The 25479-nt window shown below is 41.2% G+C and overlaps 1 protein-coding gene across 5 annotated transcripts in view; it reads left to right on the top strand.

Moving 5' to 3' along the window:
• The window catches only part of EXPH5 (exophilin 5), an 86656-nt gene that overhangs the window by 44551 nt on the left and 16626 nt on the right, over positions 1-25479 (top strand). For 4 of the 5 annotated variants that reach the window (XM_084974207.1, NM_001444326.1, NM_001445430.1 and 1 more), the window contains 3 exon segments: positions 7169-7329; positions 10184-10346; positions 18396-18441. In XM_084974207.1, coding sequence (XP_084830333.1) covers positions 7169-7329; positions 10184-10346; positions 18396-18441 — 370 coding nt within the window. 5 annotated transcript variants of the gene reach the window in all.

Raw genomic sequence — 25479 nt, 5'->3', positions numbered from 1 at the left:
TTTTTATTTTTTTGCTAGTGTTAAACTAACTTGATATTTTATTTTTAAAGTAAATAGTTGATTCTAAACCACTGGTTTTATAATTGTTGTGCTTCTTTTAGTAGAAGAAGCTCAGCAAAACATTAGAAGTGTACAGATTGTATTTATTTTATAGTATATAGGGCTTATGGGTAAATAAGATTAAGGAGGAAGTTATTGATACCCAGAGTATTCAGACTTTATGTCATTCAGTTTACTTTCCTGGGTTATCCTTGCTTCAAGGGCTAGAACTATTTGTGTTCACTTCTTTAATAAGTAAACACAATGCAATTTTTCACTACCTTAACTCTTGAATTTTCTCACTCTTGGCTGTGCATATTCACCCACTTTCCTGACAACTTTGGAATACTTCTGCATTAAAAGCCACTGAATTTCTCAAAAATCTTGCCCTTTCATGTATCTATGTATAACCACTACGCGCATTTCATTTTTCATTGTCTTCAGGAGATAAATATTAGCAAAAACTACAGATTGATTTTGTTTTACCATCTCCAAACCTTGTCAGAATGAGGTTGCTCTGACTCAACATTCAAAATTTAATCATAATAAAGGAAACCAGGGGGAAACAACTAGAGCAAATACGAAAAATTGTGAGTTCATATTTTTGTTAAACATGCCATATTCCCATGAAAAACTCTGAGGCATTGATTTATAAATTGATAATATGTACAACTGCCAAAACACAAAATATAATTAGTAAACAGACATGGAAAAGCATTCAAACTTCCCTTCTTATCAAAGACATTTAGTATATTTTTTAAGAAAAGAAAACAAAAATTCTTAAAAGAGAAAACAACTGCCCACAATTATAAACACGATGTCTTGAAAGCATTATATTCAAAAATAAAGATACGCAAAATAATATTTAGTCTTCCAAGGATGCCCACTAGCAATCTTGTACATTGCTAGCATGACTGGTTGTATTGCTACAGCCAGTGTGAGAAGTATTTTGGTAATTGTATAAAGAATCACAAAAATATTCTGACTCTTTGATCCAATAATTCTACTTCAGCCTCTGTCGGGGGCACAGTAAAAATAGAAAATGTGCAGTGAGGAGTTCCTGTTGTGGCTCAGCGGTAAGGAACTCGGCTAGTATCCAAGAAGACATGTGTTCAATCCCTGTCCCTGCCCGGTGGGTTAAGGATCCAGTGTTGCCATGAGCTGTGCTGTAGGTCACAGACATGGCTCAGATCTCACCTTGCTGTGGCGTAGGCTGGCAGCTGCAGCTCCAATTCGAACCCTAGCCTGGGAACTTCCATACTACAGGTGTGGCTATAAAGAGACCAAAAAAAAAAAAAAAGTGCAGTGATGTTCATTTCAGCAATATTTATAAGGGAAAGTTACAATGTTCTGCATCAAAGGAATAGTCGATAAATTATGGAAATCATAGTAGTTTGAAGATTATGCAAGTATTTAGTGATTGTTCTAATGATGAGTAACATTGAAGGCGTTTTACTTACAATTTTTGAAGGTAATATATGCCTTATCTGAATGCATGACATCTGTGCACCTTGGAAATTAGAGATTGAGGAACCTTCCTTGACAGGTCTCTGACCCTCACCTTTCTATCACTTGGTAGACAGTTTTACCCACTAAGTAGCTATGAATGCTTTCTACTTTTCTTCCATTTGTTTGGTGTTTGGTCCAAACAAACACCTCTCTCTTCTAGACCACGTGAGTACTCTGACTACTCTCTCCTGTTTCCTATTAGAATCTTTTCTCAGGAGTTCCCATTGTGGCTCAGTGGTTAGTGAACCCGACTAGCATCCGTGAGAACATGGGCTTGACCCCTGGCCTCAGTGGGTTAAGGATCTGGCATTGCCTTGAGCTGTGGTGTAGGTCACAGACGTGGCTTGGATCCTGTGTGGCTGTGGCTGTGGCTGGCGGCTACAGCTCCGATTGGACCCTCTAGCCTAGAAACCTCCATATGCCATAGGTGTGGTCCTAAAAAGATTTTAAAAAAAAATCTTTTCTCCACCTGCTGCTGGGGTAATCGTTTCTCTCTCTCTCTCTCTCTTTTTTTTTTTCCTTTTGTTCTACCCAGTTATGTGGAGAGTTTCTTGTACTTTTTGTAGGTTTATGGTCTTCTTCCAGTATTCAGTAGATGTTCTGTGCAAATTATTCTACACATAGAGGGGTTTTTTTGATGTGTTTGTGGGAGAAGGTGAGCGCCACTTCTTACTCCTCTGCCATCTTGATCCCTTCTAGGGTAATCTTTTTAAAAAAATTTTTTTTGAGGTATAATTTATATTATTCTTTAATTTTAATACTTTTGAATTATTTTACAACATGAGTTTCATGTGTACAACATAATAATTCAGTATTTGTGTATATATGGAAATGATCACCATGATAATTCTACTTAACAGCTCACCACACAGTTACAAATTTTTTTTCTTGTAATGAGCACTGTTAATCTCTACTCTCTTAGCAGTTTTGAAATACTCAGTACAGTATTATCGACTATGGTCATCATGCTGTACCTTACATCTCCATGACTTAATTATTTTATACCTGGAATTCTGCACCTTTTGACCTTCACTCATTTGCTCCATCCCCATCACTCCTCACCTCTGGCAGTCACCCATCTGTTCTCTTTATCTATCAGCTTATTTTTTGTTGTTAAATTTCACATATAAACGAGGTCATATAATATTTATCTTTCTCTGTCTGACTTATTTCACTAAGCATAATGCTCTCAAGGTCCATCCGTATTGTCGCAAATGACAAGATTTTATTCTTTTTTATGGCTGAATAGCATTCCATTATATATATTGTATATTGTATCCCTTCATTCATTGATGTACACTTAGGTTGTTTCCATATCTTGGCTATTGAAAATAATACTGCAGTGAATATAAGAGGGCACATATCTTTTCAAATTAATATTTTCATTTTCTTCAGATAAATACTCAAAATAAATTCCAAATACCATGTGGAATTGCTGGATCACATGGTAGATCTATTTTTAACTTTTTGAGGACTCTCTATACTGTTTCCCATAGTGGTTGGACCAAGTTACATTCCTATTAACAGTGCTTGAAGGTTCCCTTTTCTCCAAGTGTCTTTGCCAACACTTGTTATTTCTTGTCTTTTTTTGTTTGTTTTAGTTTTTTTGTTTTTTAAGGCCACACTTACAGCATATGTAAGTTCCCAGGCTAGGAGTCAAATCAGAGTTGTAGCTGCTGGCCTATGCCATAGCCACAGCAACACAGGATCTGAGCCAAGTCTTCGACCTACACCACGGCTCATGGCAATGGCAGAGGGATCCTTAACCCACTAAACGAGGCCAGGGATTGAACCTGCATCCTCATGGATGCTAATCAGATTCGTTAATCGCTGAGCCACAATGGGAACTCCTTGTCTTTTTGATAATAGTCATTCTGACAGGTATGAAGTACTATCCCATTGTAATTTGCATTTTCCTGATAATTGGTGGTATTGAGCATCTTTTCACATGCCTGTTGGCCATCTGTATGTCTTCTTTGGAAAAATGTCTATTCAGATCCTTTTCCCCTGTTTTAATCAGAATGTTTTTTTGCTATAGTTTTCGAGTTCTTTATATATTTTGGTAATTAACCCTTTATCAGATAATATGATTTGCAAATATTTTCTCCCATTCAGTATGTTGCCTTTGCATTTTGTGGATTGCCTTTGCTGTGCAGAAGCTTTTTACTCTAGGATGATCTTTTGAAAGTGCAAATCTGAAGTGCAAATCTGATGTGTCCATGCCAAGTCGTCAGTGCTGTCTCATTGCTCCTGGACTAAAGAGCAACTGCTTAACCCATCTCTACATATCGCATGATCTAGCAGCTGCTTTTCTGCTTTTGCTGTCAGTTAGTCTTTTTCTCCATCTCCATGTTCCAGCCAGGCTGACCTTATTTCAGTTCCTTGCTTCTTTCCTTGGGGGCACTTGCTCTATAGCGGCCACTCTTCTGCCTGGAAAGCTCTCCCAGAACCACCTACCCACAACCTTTTTCTTCATCTTTCATCCTTCACTCTTCAGGCTATATGCCATCTTCTTCTTCTTCTACTTTTTTTTTTTTTGGTCTTTTTTTGTCTTTTCTAGGGCCACACCCTTGGCATATGGAGGTCCCTAGGCTAGGGTCTAATTGGAGCCGTAGCCGCTGGCCTATACCAGAGCCACAGCAACGTGCGAACAGAGCCGAGTCTGCTACCTACACCACAGCTCACAGCAATGCGGATCCTTAACCCACTGAGCAAGGCCAGGGATCAAACCTGCAACCTGATGGCTCCTAGTTGGATTTGTTAACCACTGAGCCATGACGGGAACTCCTATATGCCCTCTACTTAGGGAAGTCTTTTCTTCTGCCTCACATATCCAGGTGCCTGTGTTAGATGCTCTAATAGCATCTCTTTACCCCTACTCCTACCCCAGCAAAATGTGAATTCCACGAGGGCAAAGACTTGTTTGCTGCTTTGCCCAGAGTGCAAACATGTGTTGAATGAGCGTATTTACCACTCTTTGTTATCTTATATTTGTATCATTATTGGACTCATATCTGTTTCTCCCATTAGACGGTAATTTCTCTATGGCAGGAGCTATACCTGCTCTGCTTGCCATTATATTCTGCATCTTCTCTGTAGGAGGCCTTCCACAAAATGTATCTTTAATAAATTTTATTACAATTAGGTGAAAAATGCAGAGGAAAAAATTCACACCCCAACCGGTAATACAGGTTGCATTAGGATTGTGAAAATAGAACTGATTTTTTTTTTCTCTATCTTCAAGAAAAATTGTAAGGGAAAAAATGATCGTATAAATGAAAATTCAGAGTTCCTGTTGTGGCTCAGTGGTTAACGAATCCAACTAGGAACCATGAGGTTGCAAGTTCGATCCCCGGCCTTGCTCAGTGGGTTAAGGATCCGGCATTGCCGTGAGCTGTGGTGTAGGTTGCAGACGAGGCTCGGATCCTGTGCTGCTGTGGCCCTGGCATAGGTTGGCAGCTACAGCTCTGATTAGACCCCTAGCCTGGGAACCTCCATATGCTGTGGGAATGGCCCAAGAAAAGGCAAAAAGACAAAAAAAAAAAAAAAAAAAAATTCACAAGTAAATAGAAAAAAAAAAATAGGTCCACATATTGTACTTGTTGAATAAACACATTTTTAAAAAAGCTAAGGGTGGTATTGATACCTGTAATTGTTCTACTCTAAGAGAACAGGTGTTTGATTTTTTTCCTCTAGTGTGTCCACACGGATGCATTATTTTCACATGGCTCTATGCTTGGATAGAATGTTGTATTTCACTTTTTCTGCTTCATGTTATATCACTTGCATTTCCCAGTATGTTACATTGCCTGTGTGATCATTTTTAGCAACTGCACATTTAGTTAAATTAATGTACTTTGGGGGTGTTATGTCTTTAAGATATATTTCCTGGAGAAGAATTCCACTGTATGAGTAATCACATAGAGATATAGATTTCTGACTTCATTGGCCGAATGTTAAAGAGAAATAAGTGGTGATAGATACGAATGCAAGTGTGGAATGAGTGCTTGAGATGAAATTAAATGAAGTGTGATTATTTTAAACGAGAGTCTGTGTTACAGCGAGCCTTTAGAAAAAAACAGTTATGTTTGTTAGAGAGTTCCTAAGTCAGGTAGCTTAACTGTCCTCTGAAATGAGAGGAATGTGTTGAGAAGTGGGTGAGGGGTGATGCTGACTGTTGGGGTCTGAGAGTTTGGGAGAGTTGTGAGAAAGTAGAGGTCAGGTACAAGTGTGGAACATTAAGAAATCAGGTGTTAATAAGTTGGAGGCAGCCAGTCTGGTTTGAAGCAGGTACTTGTGGTCTCTTAGAATGTTAGCAAGAGTGGTAGCAATGGAGACAGGTGTGACCAGGTGGCAGTGGCAAAATAGGAGGCACCATTGCAAATGATGTGGATGAGACATGATGAGTGCTGCCTAATGCTTTTCAAAATTCAAGTCTGGGCAGGATGGCCTCTCGATTATTTTATAAAATGACAGTATCATAGCCCCAAGCAGGAGCCTGACTTGCAACCATCACAGTTCTTTGCCTTTAACCCCAGATTAGCCACTCTGCAACTGTCTCACTCACTACTTTCTTAGTAATACAAAGTCTCCAACACTTGTGCTTCACAGAGGACCTTGGATAAAGGGCCACTGCAGAGTCACAAGAAATTCTTTCCAAAACAGCAGAACTTTCTGAGCTTGGGGCCCAACAACAAGCCTGGCTTTTTCATCAGAGCTTGATGAGATTTGTTATTATATTCTTCAGATGCCCCTTTCTGCTCTATTTTCCTCAATCCAGGGCTGTCTCCCCCTGGAATAAACTTCTCTCATTTTCAAACAAATGGAGCAAATTGATCTGCTTAAAAAAAACAACAACAAAAAAAAAAAAAAAAAAAAAAAACTCACCACTGATGATTTAACTAAGGACTTAGTAGAGCAGCATTTTCGTTTGAAAAAAAGACTAAGCAGGAGAGGGCAGGGGAGAAGAAAAAAGAAATAATGGCAGAATTTCAGTTATGGCATTCTGGAAGTGCTTTGGATGGCATTATCTCTGCATCTCATATAACACTGTCCCTCACTACTGAGCATTAGCCGTGTCCTCATTCATCAGCCTTTGTGTTTTTGTGTTTAAAGAATTCCATTATCTAAGATCAAAACATTCAGCAATTTATTGCATGAAAGCTTTTATCTTTGACTACTGATTGGCAAGTAAGGAATCCCCATTGCCTACTGGGGTGGGGAGGGGGACCTGTTACATAAATGTTGCTCAGTAAACATCTAACCAATTAATGAATGAGTGACTAATCAGAGCTAGAATGTTCTAGTTTCTCCATGTCATTAAAATATCTATCATTCAGTTGTGTTATTAGGTCAGGTTTGTACAATGCTCAACCCATGAGATCCTAACAACTTGCTTTTTTCTACTGCAAGCAAAGACTTTTAGATTGTCATTGTATTTAGAGAACACAATCAAAATATATACATAGCAGTGAAAAGGAAACTTCAGCCAGAGCCAGTTTTCCCCTTGGACTTAGAGTGTGTGCAGCTCCTCCACTTGGTAAAACTTGGCCCATCACATGAGTTTGCACTTGATGTGAAGACATTTAAAGTATGTCTTGATATTTGTGTTTTATTTCAGCAAACTGCAGAAGACAAAGAGGGATAGCAGATGGCTTCACGGAGTGACTGGTGAATGGTTTGAAGAAATTCAAAGAAAAAAGTTTTGCAATGAAAGAGATGTTAGCCAAATGTTGAAACAACCACTTACACACAGGCTGAGGAAGGGGATGGCAGAAAACGGTGAGACCTGTGGCACCTCATGTGGATAAGGGCTCAGTGGGATCTTCACTGTAACCAACTCGTGTTTAGGGGTATTTTTATTTATTGATCTATTTATTTTTAATTATTATTATTACATTTGCTTCTAGGGCCGCAGCTGCCATTTATGGAAGTTCCTGGGCCCGGGGTCGAATCGGAGCTACGGCTGCCGGCTCACACCACAGCCACAGCAACTCGGGATCCGAGCCGAGTTCACATCCTCATGGATCCTAGTCAGGTTCATTAACTGCCAAGCCACGAAGGGAACTGCTAGCAGTATTTTTAAATCATAAAGGACAGGAGTTCCCGTCGTGGCGCAGTGTTAATGAATCCGACTAGGAATCATGAGGTTGCGGGTTCGGTTCCTGCCCTTGCTCAGTGGGTTAAGGATCCGGGGTTGCTGTGAGCTGTGGTGTAGGTTGCAGACGCGGCTCGGATCCCAAGTTGCTGTGGCTCTGGCGTAGGCCAGTGGCTACAGCTCCGATTGGACCCCTAGCCTGGGAACCTCCATATGCCGCGGGAGCGGCCCAAAGAAATAGCAAAAAGCCAAAAAAAATCATAAAGGACGAATGTTTTATAACACAACACACAATAAAAAGTGCGAACTGAAAATGCACTGTCATGTCTTGGGGGTACGTTTTTATAATCAGGCAAGAGAGTGTCGTGGTGAAGAACACGGGCATCGATATCAAAAGGGGTCTGGATTCAAATCTCTGCTCTGTGTCTCTCTATATTCTGTTTTCTATCAGTGTTCATGTGACTTTGTACAAGTGACTTCTTCTCTGTAAGCCTCAATTTTCTCATCTTTAAATGGATATGATAATACCTACCTCACAGGGTGGTTGTGAGAACTGAATAAAATTATGTGTCTAAAGTACTGAGCTCTAACACAGTAAGCACCGAAATAAATGGGATGGTGATGCAGAAGGTGGGGGAGACCAGGAGGGGAGAGAAATGGAAAAAGGGAATGGGGGAGGGAGGGTGGTCAAGGAGCTGCCACCCTCCATGCTTTGGTAACTTAAACCTCATAAATGAGTTCAAACTCATTTGTTTGCCTTCCTTGGGCATTCTAATTCTGTGACTACCAGTATATCTCTTACCTTCACCAATCACTTTTTTTAAATATGTAAATGAGGATAATAAAGCCTGCTTTCTCAGATCTATTTGAGAATAACAGAGCACATCAGAAATTTAAAATACTGAAGTTCCCTTTGTGGCACAGTGGAAACGAATCTGACTAGGAACCATGAGTTTACGGGTTTAATCCCTGGCTTCGCTCAGTGGGTTAAGGATCTGGCATTGCAGTGAGCTGTGGTGTAGGTCACAGACACAGCTCAGATCCTATATTGCTGTGGCTGTGGCTTAGGCAGGCAGTTGTAGCTCTGATTCAACCCCTAGCCTGGGAACCTCCATATGCCTCAGGTGCTGCCCTAAAAAGCAAAAAAAAAAAAAAAAAAAAAAGGCAAAAGAAAAGGAAATTTAAAATACTAAAACAATGTAAAGTATCTTTCTACTGATAGAGTTACATTGACTGCTTTTGTTATATGTTACTAACATTAGTAACATTAAGAAATATGTAACAATATTTCTCAATTTATATCTTGGCAATATTTTGCAATTCCCATAATAAAAAAATCTATCTAAAAAATTCACAATTCACATTTTTAGATTAACCCCATATATGCCGTGGTGACTTTCCCCTTACCTTGAATTCCTCATTTATAAACTCAGCATGTGTGAAAGTATTACAGTATAATGGACTTGGTATGTGTTGATTTTGCCTTAGAATTTTTAATACTCATATATAAAGCTGTATAATATCTATATGTATATATTATACATATTTATATTACATGCATACCCACACATGAACCATATATGTAGCAAATAAACATACAAAGAGATAGGTTTTTGATGGTCATAAAGAATACTCTAGGAGTTCCTATCCTGGCTCAGTGATTAACAAATCCAACTAGGAATCATGAGGTTGCGGGTTCAATCCCTGGCTTCGCTCAGTGGGTTAAGGTTCCAGCATTGCTGTGAGCTGTGGTATAGTTTGCAGATGCCGCTCGGATTCCAAGTTGCTGTGGTTTTGGTGTAGGCCAGCAGCTACAGCTCCAACTAGACCCCTAGCCTGGGAACCTCCATATGTCGCAGGAGCGGCTCTATAAAAAGCAAAAAAAGACAAAAAAAAAAAAAAAAGAGTACTCTAAAGGGCTTAATTTCCTTTTCCTTTATTTTCATTGATATGAAAAGTTACATAGTCTATCACTATGGGTTTAAAGCACATGTAATTTTTTTTTTTTTTCCTGAAGGACAGGACAGGAGAACTGAATGAGGTCCCTAACACCTTACCTTTGGGTTTTGGATAGCCTTGGGGAAGACACATTGAGACAGTGTCACCCTGGGGTGAGGGGAGGGAGGTTATACAGAGCTGCAGTCCACAGTGCAGGTCGAAAGACTCCCTGCTGTTTGGGAGGATTTTCTTCCCCTGGTTCCTGAGGCTTCCTCTAGGGATGCCTGCTGTGTTTCTAGACTGCATAGTTCAATAAGATATACCTATCTGGAAATATTTTAATTATGCAAATAAATTCTTGATGATCTTTAAGTTTTATTGAAGTGTAGTTAATTTGCAAGGCTGTGATCATTTCTGCCGTACATGAAAGTGACCCAGTCATACATTTACACATATCCATTCTCTCTCAGTTTCTTTTCCCCCATCAATTATCACAGAATACTGGGTAGAGTTCTCTGTGCTATACAGCAGGTCCCCGATGGCCAATCATTCCATATACCTCAGTGTGAATCACGTAAAATTTTTACAATTTTCTTTCAGATCCCATGGAATTACAAACATCAAGATCTAAAAATACACCTAATCAAAGAAACCCAACATCCATTCCTTTTCGGCTAAGCTTCAGATCATCATTGGCTTCCCTGTTCTCATTCAGGAAATCCAGAAAGGAGCCTTCAAAACCTCAAACTCCAGGACAGAGAGGGTGAGTTAAACTCAGGTCACCTGACAGTTCACTAATTATCTGATAGGAGAGGCCAGCAGCCTATTTTGTGTAATGTTTGTTCTTAGAATTTCATTTCAGCTAGTGACAAAGGAAACAAGACTGAGCTCTCCTAGGGACAAAGTCCTTATGAAACCATGAAATTGGGCTCATTTGAAATCCAGCTTCTATCCAACTGCACAGGTCCCGGGAAGTGGACCTGGTGAGTGATGGATTAAATGGTGGGAAGTAATTATTGACAGTCCCTCCGAGAGCCTGGTCTATGCCCTGGTCAGGAAGATACATTTAAATTGAAACTACTCCTTCCTTGGAGAGCTTGTGTGTCAGGAGAGATGGGATGTAACAAGTAAATAGGTGCAGATGAGATGAGCAGAGAGTGGAGAAAAACTAAATTTTGAAACAGAGGAAAAAAATATATTACCATCATCAAAAATATGGAGGGCAGCCTTTCTGATGGAGTTTGGCCAGAATGTAAACTTAAGGTGGAAAGGAAACTTTGGGGGCAATAGAGCCATAGTTCCAGGTGGTTCCCAGTTGAGAACTGTGTAAATCAGTTCACCTTGACTCAAATGTTGTTGGATTGTTTTGTGAAAAACAGGCAAGGCTTTGCTTACATGCAGTTAAGCTGACTGCTAAATATTTTCAGCACGTCTTCCTGGTTGAAAAGCTTCCCACCCTCTTAAGGTGTTGGCTTGGCACGTGATGTGTTCCGTGTAGGCCTTTAAGAGTGCATTGCAATGCTAAATAAAAGGTATTGGAGGTCACTCTTGCTGAAAAACAGTAGGCAGCAAGCAGCTGGTGCGGCATGTGATGAGGCTTCTGGACACAGGGCCAAGCTCTGTCCTCCCCTCTTGGGGGAAATGGAAGGTCTTTTGCTTCCAGCTCTCACCTGAGGCTGTTTTTTTTTAATGAAATAATGAAGAGCTGAACAAAATGTAGATTTGTATGCTTGTTTCTACCAGTCACTTACAAGGAAATACTCTTCAAATAGGTGAGTTGCTTTTCTTTGTAAAAAAATGTTTGAAATATTAGTAATTCTATCATGTGGGAACTTAAAACTTCTTATTTTTTAAGAAGAAAAGAAATATTCCTAATGTGTGGGGTAGCTGGGACCTATGATTTAATTTGTGTTTTAAGTGATTTTTTTCTCTAAGGCAGAGTTTTATGTAGCTGAACAATTTAACAGTAGTAAACTAGGAAAAGCTGAGGAACCTGTTAATTCTACTGACAAGTTATTTCTAAGTTCGTATTGTAAGTTGCTGCAAAAGTAGATCAAAGAAGATAAAAGATCTGTAATCTTCACTCTGGGTAAGATTATAGACCAAATTGAAAAAAAAAAAAAAAGGGGGAAACTCTTTTAAAAATTCTGTTTAGCGACTGTCCTTCTTCGATACCAAAATGACTCACAGCTCTCTTTTAACCAGACAAACACAGCATGCAAAAATCAAACAGATTTTATCCTTTAAGCATATGTGTGTGTTTAGCAGTTTTCACAATTTATCATCCTTAAATATATTTTATGTGCAAACCATAACTGGAAATAACTGTGCTGGTGCCGAATGTAGTGAAGTCATTGTTTTTTGCTCCTTAGAGGTTTCAGAAGATAAAATGTAAAAATGTGCCCTTTTTATTTTAAAATATGAGTGTGACCTAAATATCTGGATGTAAATTTTGAATGTGAATGTGTGTGTTTGGGAAGCAGGGGTGAGGATAGGGGCTTAAGGGAGCTTTGTACTCTGGTAGGAATATTAATTGTGTTCCATACATTCCGAGGGGCTCTTTACTCTTAAGTAGAACCTAACTTTCTTTGGCAGTTTCTGATCTTTTTTTTTTTTTTAAGGCAGAGCCCAGAATACAGGCTCTAGTTCAGGAGCCCCTCCTTGCCTATAAGTGCAGTGGGAGGAACCGACAAAGGGCCTGGGGGGAAGCACAGTCATCCTCTACCAGGCAGCAGTCAGGCTTCTACTTGCTGAAGCCATCAAGGCTCCACTTTGTCACACTTGGTGCTCTGGAGCAAGTCAGCAAAGCCGTAGAGGATCTTCTGCAAATCACAGCACGAGAGCCAACCCCTCTAGGCAAAAAGCCTTCTGTCCAGCCTTAAAAGACTTGCATATCAGAGAAATTTCTTTTCCTCTTTTAAGCTATGGTTTAACTCAGAAATGACACTGGATAGTGGGTAGCTCACCCCAAAAGAAAATGGACCATCATTTCACCAGACACACCTATTTACTTTAGAAAGCCTCAGCCAATAAAAGTATATGGTATGTTAAAGCTTTGATTTCCTATTATCAGTGGATAGAAAGCCTTGGGGACATAGTGACTTCATTCATTAATCAAGGCAAAAGGTTTCACCAGTTCTGATTCAAATATGACTAATTTCTCCTCCCAAATTTCTGCACTTCCCAAATTATCCCATTATTATTTTAATCTTATTTGTAAATGATGTGAACTATATTCTCTATGACTCTACTTCAACCCAAGGGACAAAGAAAATTTTCTGTTAGTGTTTTAATTTATTTATTGCTAGCTAATAAATTCAAGAAAAGTATATATACTGCATGTAAATTATATACACACACACACACACAATTATATCCCCTCTTGTTCTATGTGGAGGATTGGTTCTAGGACTTCCTTGTGGATACCAAAACCCACAGATGCTCAAGTATCTTATATAAAATGTACAGTTAGCCCTCCTTATCCACAATTTCAGCCAACTAGGGTTCCATTTGCAATAAGTTGAATCCATGGATGCCACAGATGCTGAGGGCTGTCTGGATTGCCTGTATCTTTCCCCCAGCATCTCCCTGTAAGTCATGTTTCCTTGTGTCTTGCTTTGGGGCATCTATTGCCTGAGACATATGGTGTTCAGTCCCCACTGCAGAATGTCGGTAACTCCATGGCCTCGCAAATGCCTCCTACAATCCACAGCAAGAATCTAATAGTGTACATCATGAGCTTCTAAATGCAGCATTCCTGGCTGCTCAGAAGCATCTACAGTTATTTTTTCTAATTCCAGACCAGTTATTCCACTGATGTCCTCTCACCGTACCTGGGTGATAGACCACCCTCTGGTCCACACGCCAACATACTCCACAATGAAGCCGCCCCTGCAAGGGGGCCACTTACCCTCATGTCCACACACATTCTCGAAACAGTGAAGCCATGCGCCGCCAGTTCATTGTGAGTTTTTTCTCCTCCACCCTTTCCTTTGTTGTCGTCCGAAAGTCTAGAACAAAGGGTAAATGGAAGAGAACTAGTTCATAGGGCTCGTGAGTGACACATGTGACTGGATTGAAGTTGGCCTCTTTCCGTCGCGGACCATCATGGTGCAGAGCACACAGTACTCACTACACAGCTGTGATTAGAGTGACAACTGCTACCTGGAGCGAGGGTCTTCATGCCCACTACCTCTTCCTTTATGATGGTTTTTTTTAACCTCAAGATGCAGGCTCTTGGTGGATTTGTCTAGCTGCTGTCCAGATATGCCCACATTTGCCTGATGGAGCCCAGGATGTACAAAGCCTCAGCAATCCAGCTGCAACCGCAGTTTACAGAAGCACAATGCTATTTTGGAATGTTAAAAAGGCTGATTATTCTTGCCCCTCGATCCTTTTTTCCTCCTCAGTCTCTCTCTGTCTCTCTTTTTCTCCCTTTCCCTCCTTCTGGATCTCCAAATGTCCTGCTTTGCTCTCTTCCTTTTTCCTGCTCAAGCACCTAGGCTTGAGTTGGAGGCCACAGGAATGTAAGACACCCAGATGGAAGGAAAAATCAGAGTAAGCAAGATCCTTCCTTGGAAATGCTCCTTCAGGGATCCCAGGTGTGGTGTCCAGGGTGGTGGTGACAGGAGGGATAAGCAAGACAAAGGAGTGGCTCCCAGTTGATCTGGTTGCACATGATTAGAATTTCAACAGTATTTTAAAATAATGACACATACTCAGGTCCCAGCCTTGAGGTTCTGGTTCAGGTCTGAAGTGGGGCATTTTGTTTATTTTAATTCTCTAGGATATTTGGATGCTCACCAAGCTTGGAAACCACATGGCATAGTGGCTTCCTTCTCCCCCAGTAGTGAGGGCCGTCAGAATTCCTAGCATGGTGCTGATAGCCTAGATGATAGCTTCTCTTTCTTTTTTTTTTTTTTTTTTTTTTTTTTTGTCTTTTGTCTTTTTTGTTGTTGTTATTATTATTGCTATTTCTTGGGCCGCTCCCGCGGCATATGGAGGTTCCCAGGCTAGGGGTTGAATCGGAGCTGTAGCCACTGGCCTACGCCAGAGCCACAGCAACGCGGGATCCGAGCCGTGTCTGCAACCTACACCACAGCTCAGGGCAACGCCAGATCGTTAACCCACTGAGCAAGGGCAGGGACCGAACCCGCAACCTCATGGTTCCTAGTCGGATTCGTTAACCACTGCGCCACGACGGGAACTCCTCTTTCATTTATTTATCAAAGTCTTACTCTGGATTAGGTACTGTGTTTAGTGCTAGAGATAAAATCATAACAAAAAGGCAAAGTTCCTGCCTGGAGGGCCCCAGGACACCCAGTAGGGAATACCAGGTGGCTGTGTACAGTTGGGCAGGAGATGCACTGCACAGTCTGGGAAGTGTAGACACATCACAGTCATCATGGATTCCTGTATTCATTATGGCATTTTTCTAGCAAATGACAGTAAGGATCTTGAGGAAGGGATGCCCTTTAAAATTCACACAAGAATGCCATCTGCACTGGCTGCAACCTGGATGATATGGTGAGTGCTGTGGTGGATGCATGGGAGTCCTGCCATGAGAACATCATAGGAGAAGCACTTAACTCAGACTGCAGGATCCAAAAGGCTTCCTGCGAAAAAAACCAATTTCTGAAGGACACATAGGACTGAGGCAATTAAGAATCGGGAGATTGCACCCGGCAAAACAAAACAAACAAAGAAACAAACAAAAAAACAATGACACGGCAAAGATGCAGAGACTGGGAAAAAGCAGGAACTCATCTTGGTCACTGAGGTTCAGTGATTCACTATAAGGTGAGACTGATAGGAGGTGATGGGGGAGCAGCAGGCAGAGGCCAGGGAATAGGGACCTTGTACTTGATCCTATAGACAGCAGGGAGCCAGTAATTACTTTTTTGAATAATGCCATTCTTTTTCTTATTATATACGTTATATGTGTGTGTGTATATATATATATATATGTTATATATATGTGTGTTTATATACGTACCTCTGTATGTGTGTGTGTGTGTGTGTGTGTGTATAAAACAGATGAAATCACCCCCAGCCCACTGACCTGGACAAACACTAATATTTTGATGTATTGCATGTGTGTGCACATGTGTATATTGTATATATCTTTTTCCATTAAACAAAGAAGTGACATAATGAGATTTTCACTTTAGAAAAATTACTCTAGCTCAGTGGTTCTCAGCCAGGGCCAGTTTTGTACCCTGAAAGATACCCTGAAAGATATTTGACAACGTCCGAAGACCTTTCCTGTTTTCACGAATGAAGGGTGGGTGCTATTGGCATCTAGTGAGTGGAGGTCAGAGATGCTGCTAAACCTTGTATCATGCCTGTGACACACAACTGCACCCAAGGATGGCCATTCCTGCCGAAGCTAAGAACCTGCCCTGCCTACAGCAGGAGAAGTGGGGGTACGTGTGAGAGATCTTTAAGGCGGGCGAGTAGGACTTGTGAGCAAAGGTGAATGAGATGCCTTTGTATCCCTTGAAATCACCAAGTGCAGAGGACTAAGCAGCATAGCTTTCATGATTGGGCTCTTGTTTTTATTCACTCCCCAAGTGGAAGCCGTTCATGTCAGAAACATAAACTAATTTTAAGGGGGGGTCTGGAGGTGACCTCAGAGGCTCTGGGCCTTCAAGCCTCCTGAGTGCTCTGCGTGGCTACCTAAACCCACAGTGCCATGCACGGGCTTGCATGCCGTCAGGGAGGGTACGTCCTTCCCCTCACAGTACACCCTCACACTCGGTGACACTGTCCCAGCTGTGCCTCCAGCATCCTATGAAGTCACGTCTTCCAGCCACCTGCGACCCTCCGAAACTGACCCCCTGCCCCTGCCACCTTCGCCAGATGGGGGCCTGGTGAGCTGGCAGGAGTGTTGAGTGGCGTGGGGGTGGGGACACCATGAGGCAGGCAACCCCACAGGGCTCTGGAAAGCATCTTCTCAATCTGCCACGTTCTCTTGGCTCCAGCCAAAGAGACCTACTTGCCAGTTCCCGGCTTCCCCTGCGCCACGATCTCCAGGCTTGTGTTCCTGCTGCTCTTTGCCTCTTATCTGTTCAACCACCATCTTCTCTCCCTGTCGCCTTCCCTGTTCACCCCCAGGAAGTGGTCCTCTGCATTTTCAGCGTATTTTACTTAAATCTCTGTATTGTCCTTATCACATCGTGGCTTGCATTTTAACTCTTTATGTATCAAATCTTTCCCAACCTAAAGCCCCTCAAAAGAATAGGGTCTCTATCTCAGTTGTGTTTATTTTCTCCAAAGCACTCAAAATAGTGCCTAGCTGTAGAGGTGTGCAGGCTCCGTAAAGCTGTATGGAAAGGAAGAATGCAAATAAGAGCAGTATTTAACTTCTAAATATTATTTATATAGAGCTGGTATTTCAAAACAATATGAAAAATCCATATTAATTTTAATTTCTGTTTAAAATTCAAGCAAAACTCTAAAAAACACGTGGTCTTTTAAATATAAAGTTGTTTGACCATCTAGGTTTTTTTGCTCAGCTTTCAGGAACCATGAAGCATCTTGGAGTTTGAATGAAGGAAACTGCCTCTTGCCACTTTTAATTGATCTGGCCTTGACTGCCAGTTTGTTTAATTCTTGATTACCTTTTGCTGTTCTCTTAGAAGAAGAGGACTTGATTTCATACAGAACTCTGAATCATTAAGGTCTATTAACTCTTAAGCTATAATTCAGGCATAGGATTATAGATTTAAAAGATTAAAATTTATTTCAATTTTGGACCTCTGTCTTGTAAATGGTTCACCTCCTACTGAATTTTAGAGAAGCAACATAAATAGTAAAAGCATAATTGTTCTCCTCTAAGATGATTTCATGATAAATAAGGCATTCTATAAAGCCATCTTTATAGAATTTGCTTCATTTAAAACCTCCTTATAAATTGTTGAGTCTGGTTCTGACTTAATCTTGCTTTAAAATAAAAATGCAAAGAAGGATAAAATCCATTTCTAATTTGCGAGTGGAGTCAGTGTACCCTACTGCTTAAGGAGACAGCTCTAGATTCAGCCAGCCTGTGACTGGCTCTGAGCTCAGCCACTATGAACCTTGGGCAGTGTCTTCTAACTTCTCTGCACCTCCATCATCTGATATCTGGTCCATAAAATGAGAGTTGTCGTAGTATCCACTTCACAAAAGTGATGTATTTATTTATTTATTTTTAATTTTTTTTTTTAAGGGTCGCACTTGCAGCATATGGAGGTTCCCAGGCTAGGGGTCTAATAGGAGCTGTAGCTGCCAGCCTACACCACAGCCACAGCAACACCAGATCTGAGCTGTGTCTGTGACCTACACCACCGCTCATGGCAACGCCTCAGTGGGATCCTTAACCCACTGAGCGAGGCCAGGGATCAAACCTGCAACCTCATGGTTCCTAGTTGGATTTGTTTCCACTGCACCACAATGGGAACTCCAAAAGTGATATATTTAAATGAGGTAACAGGTGCCTCTAGAGCATGAAAACACTGCCTGACACAGTAGACATTCAACAAATATAACTATTTTTGCAATTATGTCTTCATGATAAGTTAAAGGATAAGTCCAATATTATGTAATCTTTTTTCTTGCCTACCTGAGTAACAAAGATGTAAAACATGATCTAAGCAAGCATAGAAAAAGGTTTCTGAAAGATTTTTGAACAATGTACTAACCAATAAATGTCTTCCTTCTAAGCATCAGAAATATATCTTCTCAAGATATCGAGATACTGTGGCAAATGTGCTGTCGACTTTCCAAAAGTTAGGCATTTCTTCAAAGAAGTTATTTCAAATTCTTTTCACAGATGGGACGGCCACACACCTCCTATGTCTGTGAGGGGAACCACTTTGGTAAGTAACCGAAGAACTAAAAGTTAATCTAAAGAATTCTGAATTAATATAATTCCTGGTTTGTTACTTATTTAAATAGAATTCTCCTTGGCTCAGTTTTAAATTTACTTGAGAAACTTAGAGTTCTCCCAGAGAACTCAAACTTTCCCAATTGTGATAGGTTTCCAGTTGGCCCTGATACTGAAATGCTTAAACATCAGACTTTTCCAGGAAGGAATGAGGCCATCGTGTGTCCACTAAGATACTGTTAGCATCTCTGATATTTTACCACGTGTCACTCCTGTACAGCCCTAACGTGTTGGATGGAGGAAGAGTTTCTTTGGGAATAGAGAGGAATTGCAATTTGGAACACAAACTGTAGCAGGGCTAAGTCCACTGAGGGTTTGGGTAGGCTATATCAGGAAGGGAAAATTCAGTTAGAGTCTGTTAAAATCAAAAACAAATGAAGCGCAGCTTTGAAAATTTCCAAATAAACTTTCCAACCAGTGCGGGTCTGGGCTAGACTCTTTCTTGGTAAGATCATCATTTGAATTCAAAGAGGAAGCCACTGATAGGTGACATGCATTTGGGCAGATCATGAGGTAACACATGAGGGACCTGACCCAACATGACCCTCCACATAAAGGACTTAAATTTAAATTTATCTCTGGGTCCTCATGCTTACAGGATTGAAAAGCTTTAAGTTTTCTGTCTCTTGCTTTTTGGCAGTCATGACTGTTGATCTATGCACACCTATGTCTTTCTGTGTAAATCATGTGGTTTGGAGATCAAAGAAAGATGGAGTTTTGGAAGGGACCCAAGAGTGCAGGAGGAGTGTAAAGACACTTTTTAATTGATGGTGCCCTTGGTACCAACATCTGCCTTTCTTCTCTCTTCTTTTACAAAAAGCATGAGGTAGAAGTCTGATGAGGAGTGCTTATACACAGAGGTTCTTTACTTCATAAACAAGAGTGAGCCTCCTTTAATCTTCAGAGTGATGTTACTTCTTTCTATCATCCATCTATCTATCTATATCTTTCTCCTTTATATGCTTGAACCCCAACCATGATGCCAGCCTCAACAACTGCTACACTCTAATGGAAAACTTTCCATTGGGGAGTTCCCATTGTGGTGCAGTGGAAACAAATCTGACTAGTATCCCATGAAGATGCAGGTTTGATCTCTGGCCTCGCTCAGTGGGTCGGGGATCCAGTGTTGCCATGAGCTGTGGTGTAGGTCACAGACGCAGCTTGGATCCTGTCTTGCTGTGGCTGTGGTGTAGGCCAGCAGCTGTAGCTCTGATTCAGCCCCTAGCCTGGGAACTTCCATATGCTGCAGGTGCAGTCCTAAAAAGCAAAAAAAAAAAAAAAAAAAAGAAAGAAAGAAAGAAAAAGAGAGGAAAAAAAAAAAGAAAACTTGCCATTGTCATTCAGGCATTTGACAGAGATCATTTAAGTAATCTCCAGAGGTAATCTATGAAGCAGGCTCTATTATTATTCCTATTTAAAGATGAAGAAACTGGGGTTCAGGGAATTTAAAGATCATGTTCAGGGTTGCACTGGGAAGTGAGAGTCAGGATTAGAAAACCCAGGTCTCGGAGTTCCCGTCGTGGCGCAGTGGTTAACGAATCCGACTAGGAACCATGAGATTGCGGGTTCGGTCCCTGCCCTTGCTCAGTGGGTTAACGATCCGGCGTTGCCACGAGCTGTGGTGTAGGTTGCAGACGCGGCTCGGATCCCGCGTTGCTGTGGCTCTGGTGTAGGCTAGTGGCTACAGCTCCGATTCGACCCCTAGCCTGGGAACCTCCATATGCCGTGGGAGCAGCCCCAAAGAAATAGCAAAAAGACAAAAAAAAAGAAAAAAGAAAACCCAGGTCTCTGTAATTGCACAGCCAGACGTCAAATATACCTGCAGATCCATCAGCCCCAAAGCCCTGTTTGCTTCTGAGCCCCAGTTGTTTGCTACCTGCAGACTCTCCTTTAACTCAGCACTGAACTGGCACACATGCAGCTTTGTTCTCTAACACGGCAGAGCCCTACTCTCAGATGCTTCTGTACCCTTGCTTTTCCTTGGAGAAGTACTTAGAGCTAACCATTCATACCGTTTGCGAGCCATCGGGTCCAAAACAGATGAGGAACATAAAAAGAAAGGCAAAGTGTAAATTGACTTTGTATACCCCAAATAAAATAGTTTTTTAAAAAAGAAATGAAGAGTTCCTGTCATGGCTCAGCAGTAACAAACCTGACTAGTAGCCATGAGGATGTGGGTTTGACCCCTGGCCTTGCTCAGTGGGTTAATGATCTGGCATTGCCATGAGCTGTGGTGTAGGTCGCAGATGAGGCTCAGTTCCCGTGTTTCTGTGGCTGTGGTGTAGGCTGGCAGCTACAGCTCCGATTCAACTCCTAGCCTGGGAACTTCCATGAGCTCCGAGTACGGCCCTAAAAAGCAAAAGAAAGAAGGAAAGACAGAAAAGACAGAGGAAGAAAAAAAAGGAAGGAAGGAAGGAAGGAAGGAAGGAAGGAAGGAAGGAAGGAAGGAAGGAAAGGAAGGAAGAAAGAAAAAGAAAAAAGAAATAAATGCAGGAGCCTGGAATATATAAACAGGAGAGCTAATCTGAAGTTCTTAGGGTTTGAATGTGCAGTCTAAAGATTAGTAGAGCGCCTTATTTGATACTTTTAATTGTCACTTGCTTTTAATCATTTCACTGCTCACAGCATATAAATCTAAAAAGATCAGAACTGGGACTATAAGTGAAGCTCAAGCCAGTGATTGCTGCTCCCAGTAAACTGCTATTATGAAAAGTAGGTGAGAGAAAATAATGAAGCTGCTGCTGAAAATAAGAGTTTTGTATAAGAAGTAGATTTCCATTATTTACCCATGAAAGTCCTAACCCCTTAGCCTGCAGAGAGCTGGACATTGGCCATTAATGCCACAGGGATTCTTGCCACTGGTGAGCATGGGCATCCCTGTCTTGTTCCAGATTTGAGTGAGAAGGCTTTCAGTTTTTCCCCATTGAGGATTATATTTGCTGTGGGTTTATCATAAATGGCTTTGATTATATTCAGGAATGTTCCCTCTATACCCACTTTGGCGAGGGTCTTGATCATGAATGGATGTTGAACTTTGTCAAATGCTTTTTCTGCGTCTATTGAGATGATCATATGATTTTTGACCTTTTTTTTGTTAATGTGGTGTATGATGCTGATTGATTTGCGTATGTTGAACCATCCTTGTGAACCTGGGATGAACCCAACCTGGTCATGGTGTATAATTTTTTTGGTATGTTGTTGGATTCGGTTGGCTAAGATTTTGTTGAGAATTTTTGCATCTATATTCATCAATGATATTGGGCGATAGTTTTCTTTTTTGGTGGTATCTCTGTCTGGTTTTGGAATGAGGGTGATGGTGGCCTCATAGAATGTCTTTGGGAGTATTCCTTCTTCTTCAACCTTTTGAAAGAGTTTAAGGAGGATGGGCACCAATTCCTCTTTATATGTTTGATAAAATTCACCTGTGAAGCCATCTGGTCCTGGACTTTTATTTGTAGGGAGTGATTTTATGACCTCTTCAATTTCATTTCTAGTGATCGGTCTGTTCAGTTGGTCTGTTTCTGCTTGATTCAGTTTTGGCAAGCTGTAAGATTCTAGAAAATTGTCCATTTCTTCCAGATTGTCAAACTTGTTGCCATACAGTTGTTCATAGTATTCTCTTATGGTTTTTTGTATTTCTGCTGTATCCGTTGTGATTTCTCCTTTTTCATTTATAATTTTGGTGATTTGGGTTCTTTCTCTCCTCTTTTTAGTGAGTCTGGCCAGGGGTTTGTCAATTTTGTTCACCTTTTCAAAGAACCAGCTCTTGGTTTTATTAATTTTCTCTATTGTTTTTTGAGTCTCTATTTTAATATTGGAATATTCTTAAATGATAGGGAATTGGTCAGGGGTTGCTTCATATGAACCTTGGGAAGTTTTGCTTATGGTCTTCAGAACACAAACAAAAAATGACCCCTTCAGGCTGGCCTCACAAACTAAGGTGAATTGAGCTTCATATGATTGGCCTGGCTTTATCTGCTTGGAGAATTTTGGTTTTTAATTGAGCAGATTCTAACTGAACTCTCCCCCTTTACATCCCCTGCCCAAAAACAGCCCCAGGACAGCCGACCCCAAGCCCTCAGTACACCTACCTGCAACTTGCTACACTGTGCATGTCCCGGATTGCAATTCTGCTGCCAAATAAACTCATCTCTTGAGCTTGCCTCTGTTTACCCCTTTATTTATTTATGTATTTATTTAGTCCATGGTGTGCAGTGGCTTCTTGCAGAATCTCAGGTCCCAGGCCAGGGACTGAACCCTGGCCGCAGCAGTTAAACACCAAATCCTAACCACTAGGCCACCAGGGAACTCGCCAGCCCCTTTATTTAGATTAACAAGAGAAACTTAGGAATCTTCTAGCTCAGAGTTTCTCTTCACTTCAGCAATACTAACATTTGGGCTGAATAATTCCTTGTTGTGGCGGCTGTCCTGTGTATTGTAGGATGTTGGGTAGCATCCTTGACCTCTACCTACTAGAGGTCAGTAGTTCTCCTCCACTAAATTGTGACAATCAGAATTATCACCATAACTTGCCAAATGTCCCTTGAAGAGCAAACTGGTACCAGTTGAGAATTATCTCATTATAGGTGAGAAATCCAAAGTCAAAGTAGTCACTCTGAGAATAGACAAACCACATGACCTTGGCCATTTGGCCACTCTTTATCTCTGAGCAAATTCTGGCTGAACCTGGTGTTAGGTGATATGCCAGCTCCACCCCTCCCCAGAAACATACCTCCAGTGTGGCACCAACCGCACGGGGCTGGTGTGAGCCCCCTGAGCCTGGAACTAGGTCGGCTTACCTGCATACCCACACTTCATGGCACAGCGTGAGTACTTGGAGACTGAAAGATGAAATGAATGTGTGGTTTTAAGCCAGAAGGTGCAATGCTGGATTTGATCTTTGCAGGAAAGCAGGTGTACGATAAATTCAAGAACACCTTGAAAAATTAACTTGTTGACTTTAGCAAGGCGTTTGATAACATCAGTGCACTTGGGCTTCAGTTCTGACAGCTGTTCCACAGGTTTGGCTGCACTAGGAGCTCTCAGACAGACTAAGGTTACTCTGTGACAGGGATTTGTTTGTCTCGTCAAGTCAGAATTGCCGATCTTATCAGTAGAATGAACTGGGGTTGGGATAAAGGCCTTTTTTTGGGGGGGGGGCACACCCATGGCATATGGAAGTTCCCAGGCTTGGGGTCGAATCAGAGCTACAGCTGCCGGTCTACATCACAGCCACAGCAACGCAAGATCCGAGCCTCATCTGTGACCTACACCACATCTCATGGCAACACTGGACCCTTAGCCCACTGAGCGAGGCCAGGGATTGAACCCATAACCTCATGGTTCCTAGTTGGATTCGTTTCTGCTGCACCACGACCAGAACTCGAAAAAGGCCTCCTTTTACTTAGCATATTCTACATACCAAGTTTAAGATGTAATGGAGACCCTAAGGGCAGCATTTTGAGACTCTGGCCTCTAACACTGCAAGATAGGACGCTTTTCTGACTCATCAGGCTGTAAGCATCAGCAGGAGTCCTCCAGGAAATTCTCTGTAACCACAGAAGATGAGTGATGGCTAGTAATAAGGACTCAGTGCTAGACACCATTCTAAAGTGTGTTACAACTAAGTCACTTAATACACACAGCAACAGTGAGGTGAAGAGGGTTTTTGGTGATGTTATCTTTTTTTTTTTTTTCTTTTTTTCCAAGGAGGAACCTAAGGAACAGAAAGGTTGAGCACCTTACTCAAAGTTGTACAGCTATTCAGGGGCAGAACCAGAATTTGGACCTGTGTAGAATTCATGTGCTTAGTCACTCTGCTTTCCTGCCTCAGTCATGCTTTACTGAGTCCCAGGATTGTAAAGATTCATTGTCTCAATTCCTATAATAATCTTCACTAAAAATCTTACATACGTAATTTTCTATTTTGGTCTATGGAAAATCAGTGTGCACGGAGGCATGGGAGCTTTAAAGCAAGGTTCCTGTCTTTAGAGAGTTTACCACCTAATTGAAGAGATGTACTTTAGTAAAATCACAATACAAGGCAATGTTGTGGAGAAAACAGGATTAGGGAGTAGACCCTATGAATATCAGTAGCCTGTGTCGCCTTTTATTATTCCTGTGACTTCAGTAAGATAATTCCCCAAGACTCAGTTTTTTCATCTGCAAAGCGGGAATGATAATCCCTACCTGTTGCACAAGTTTGTTCAAAGGGTCAAGTGAGAGAAAATATTTTTTCATTTTTTCAAGTTTTATTGAAGTGTAGTTGATTTACAATATTGTGATAACTTCTGCTATACAACAAAGTGATTCACCCGTGAGAAGACATTTTTAAAGTCCATTGAAACCTGAATACATGGGCAATGTTCAAAGGTAACGTAGTACCAAATAAGTGTACAAAAATGTATAGGAGAAATTCAGAAGCGGGAAAGATTTTTGTGGAAAGCATAATCTTGGATATCAATCCAGTAAGTATGAGTCATTCTCTTATATACTGATGCTGTGCTATGTGCTCAGGATATAAAGGAGAATACTATGCTTTCTTCGTTATTTTAGAAGTTGGTCCACTTCCAGGGTCTTTATTTGTGTGTCTGAATCCCTGGCTTCCTAGATCAGAGTGGAGATTGAAATGTGTGATTCAGAAAGGAAGGGGAGACGCCTAATGGTAAAGTAAAAGGGGGAAGAATGTAAACAACTGCGATGTGACATAATGGGTATAATGCCAGAGGGGCACAAAAAAAATCCTATGCCAATTAATTCTTCCTGGGAGACTTGGGGGAGGACTCACAGGGAGGGTGATGAAGGAACTGGACTCTAAAGGATGAGCTGATATTTTCCAGGAGAAGAAGGGGAGAAAGAGCAAAGATCAGGGGCAGAGATATGGAAGCCTCAGAAGAAGGGCAAGGCATTTCAAAGAACTGTGTGGGGTGCCTAGAGCATGGGGTCTGAACACAGTTGGGGAGGAAAGGCT

This window comes from Sus scrofa, chromosome 9 (genome assembly GCF_054392235.1).
Source record: "Sus scrofa isolate SSC_HxYL_T2T_F1_AM1 chromosome 9, Sscrofa_HxYL_maternal_Yorkshire_Landrace_v2.0, whole genome shotgun sequence".
In the NCBI taxonomy this organism is placed as follows: domain Eukaryota; kingdom Metazoa; phylum Chordata; class Mammalia; order Artiodactyla; family Suidae; genus Sus; species Sus scrofa.
Note: the sequence above shows the minus strand (reverse complement) of the source record. Positions and strands in the feature narration are given on the sequence as shown.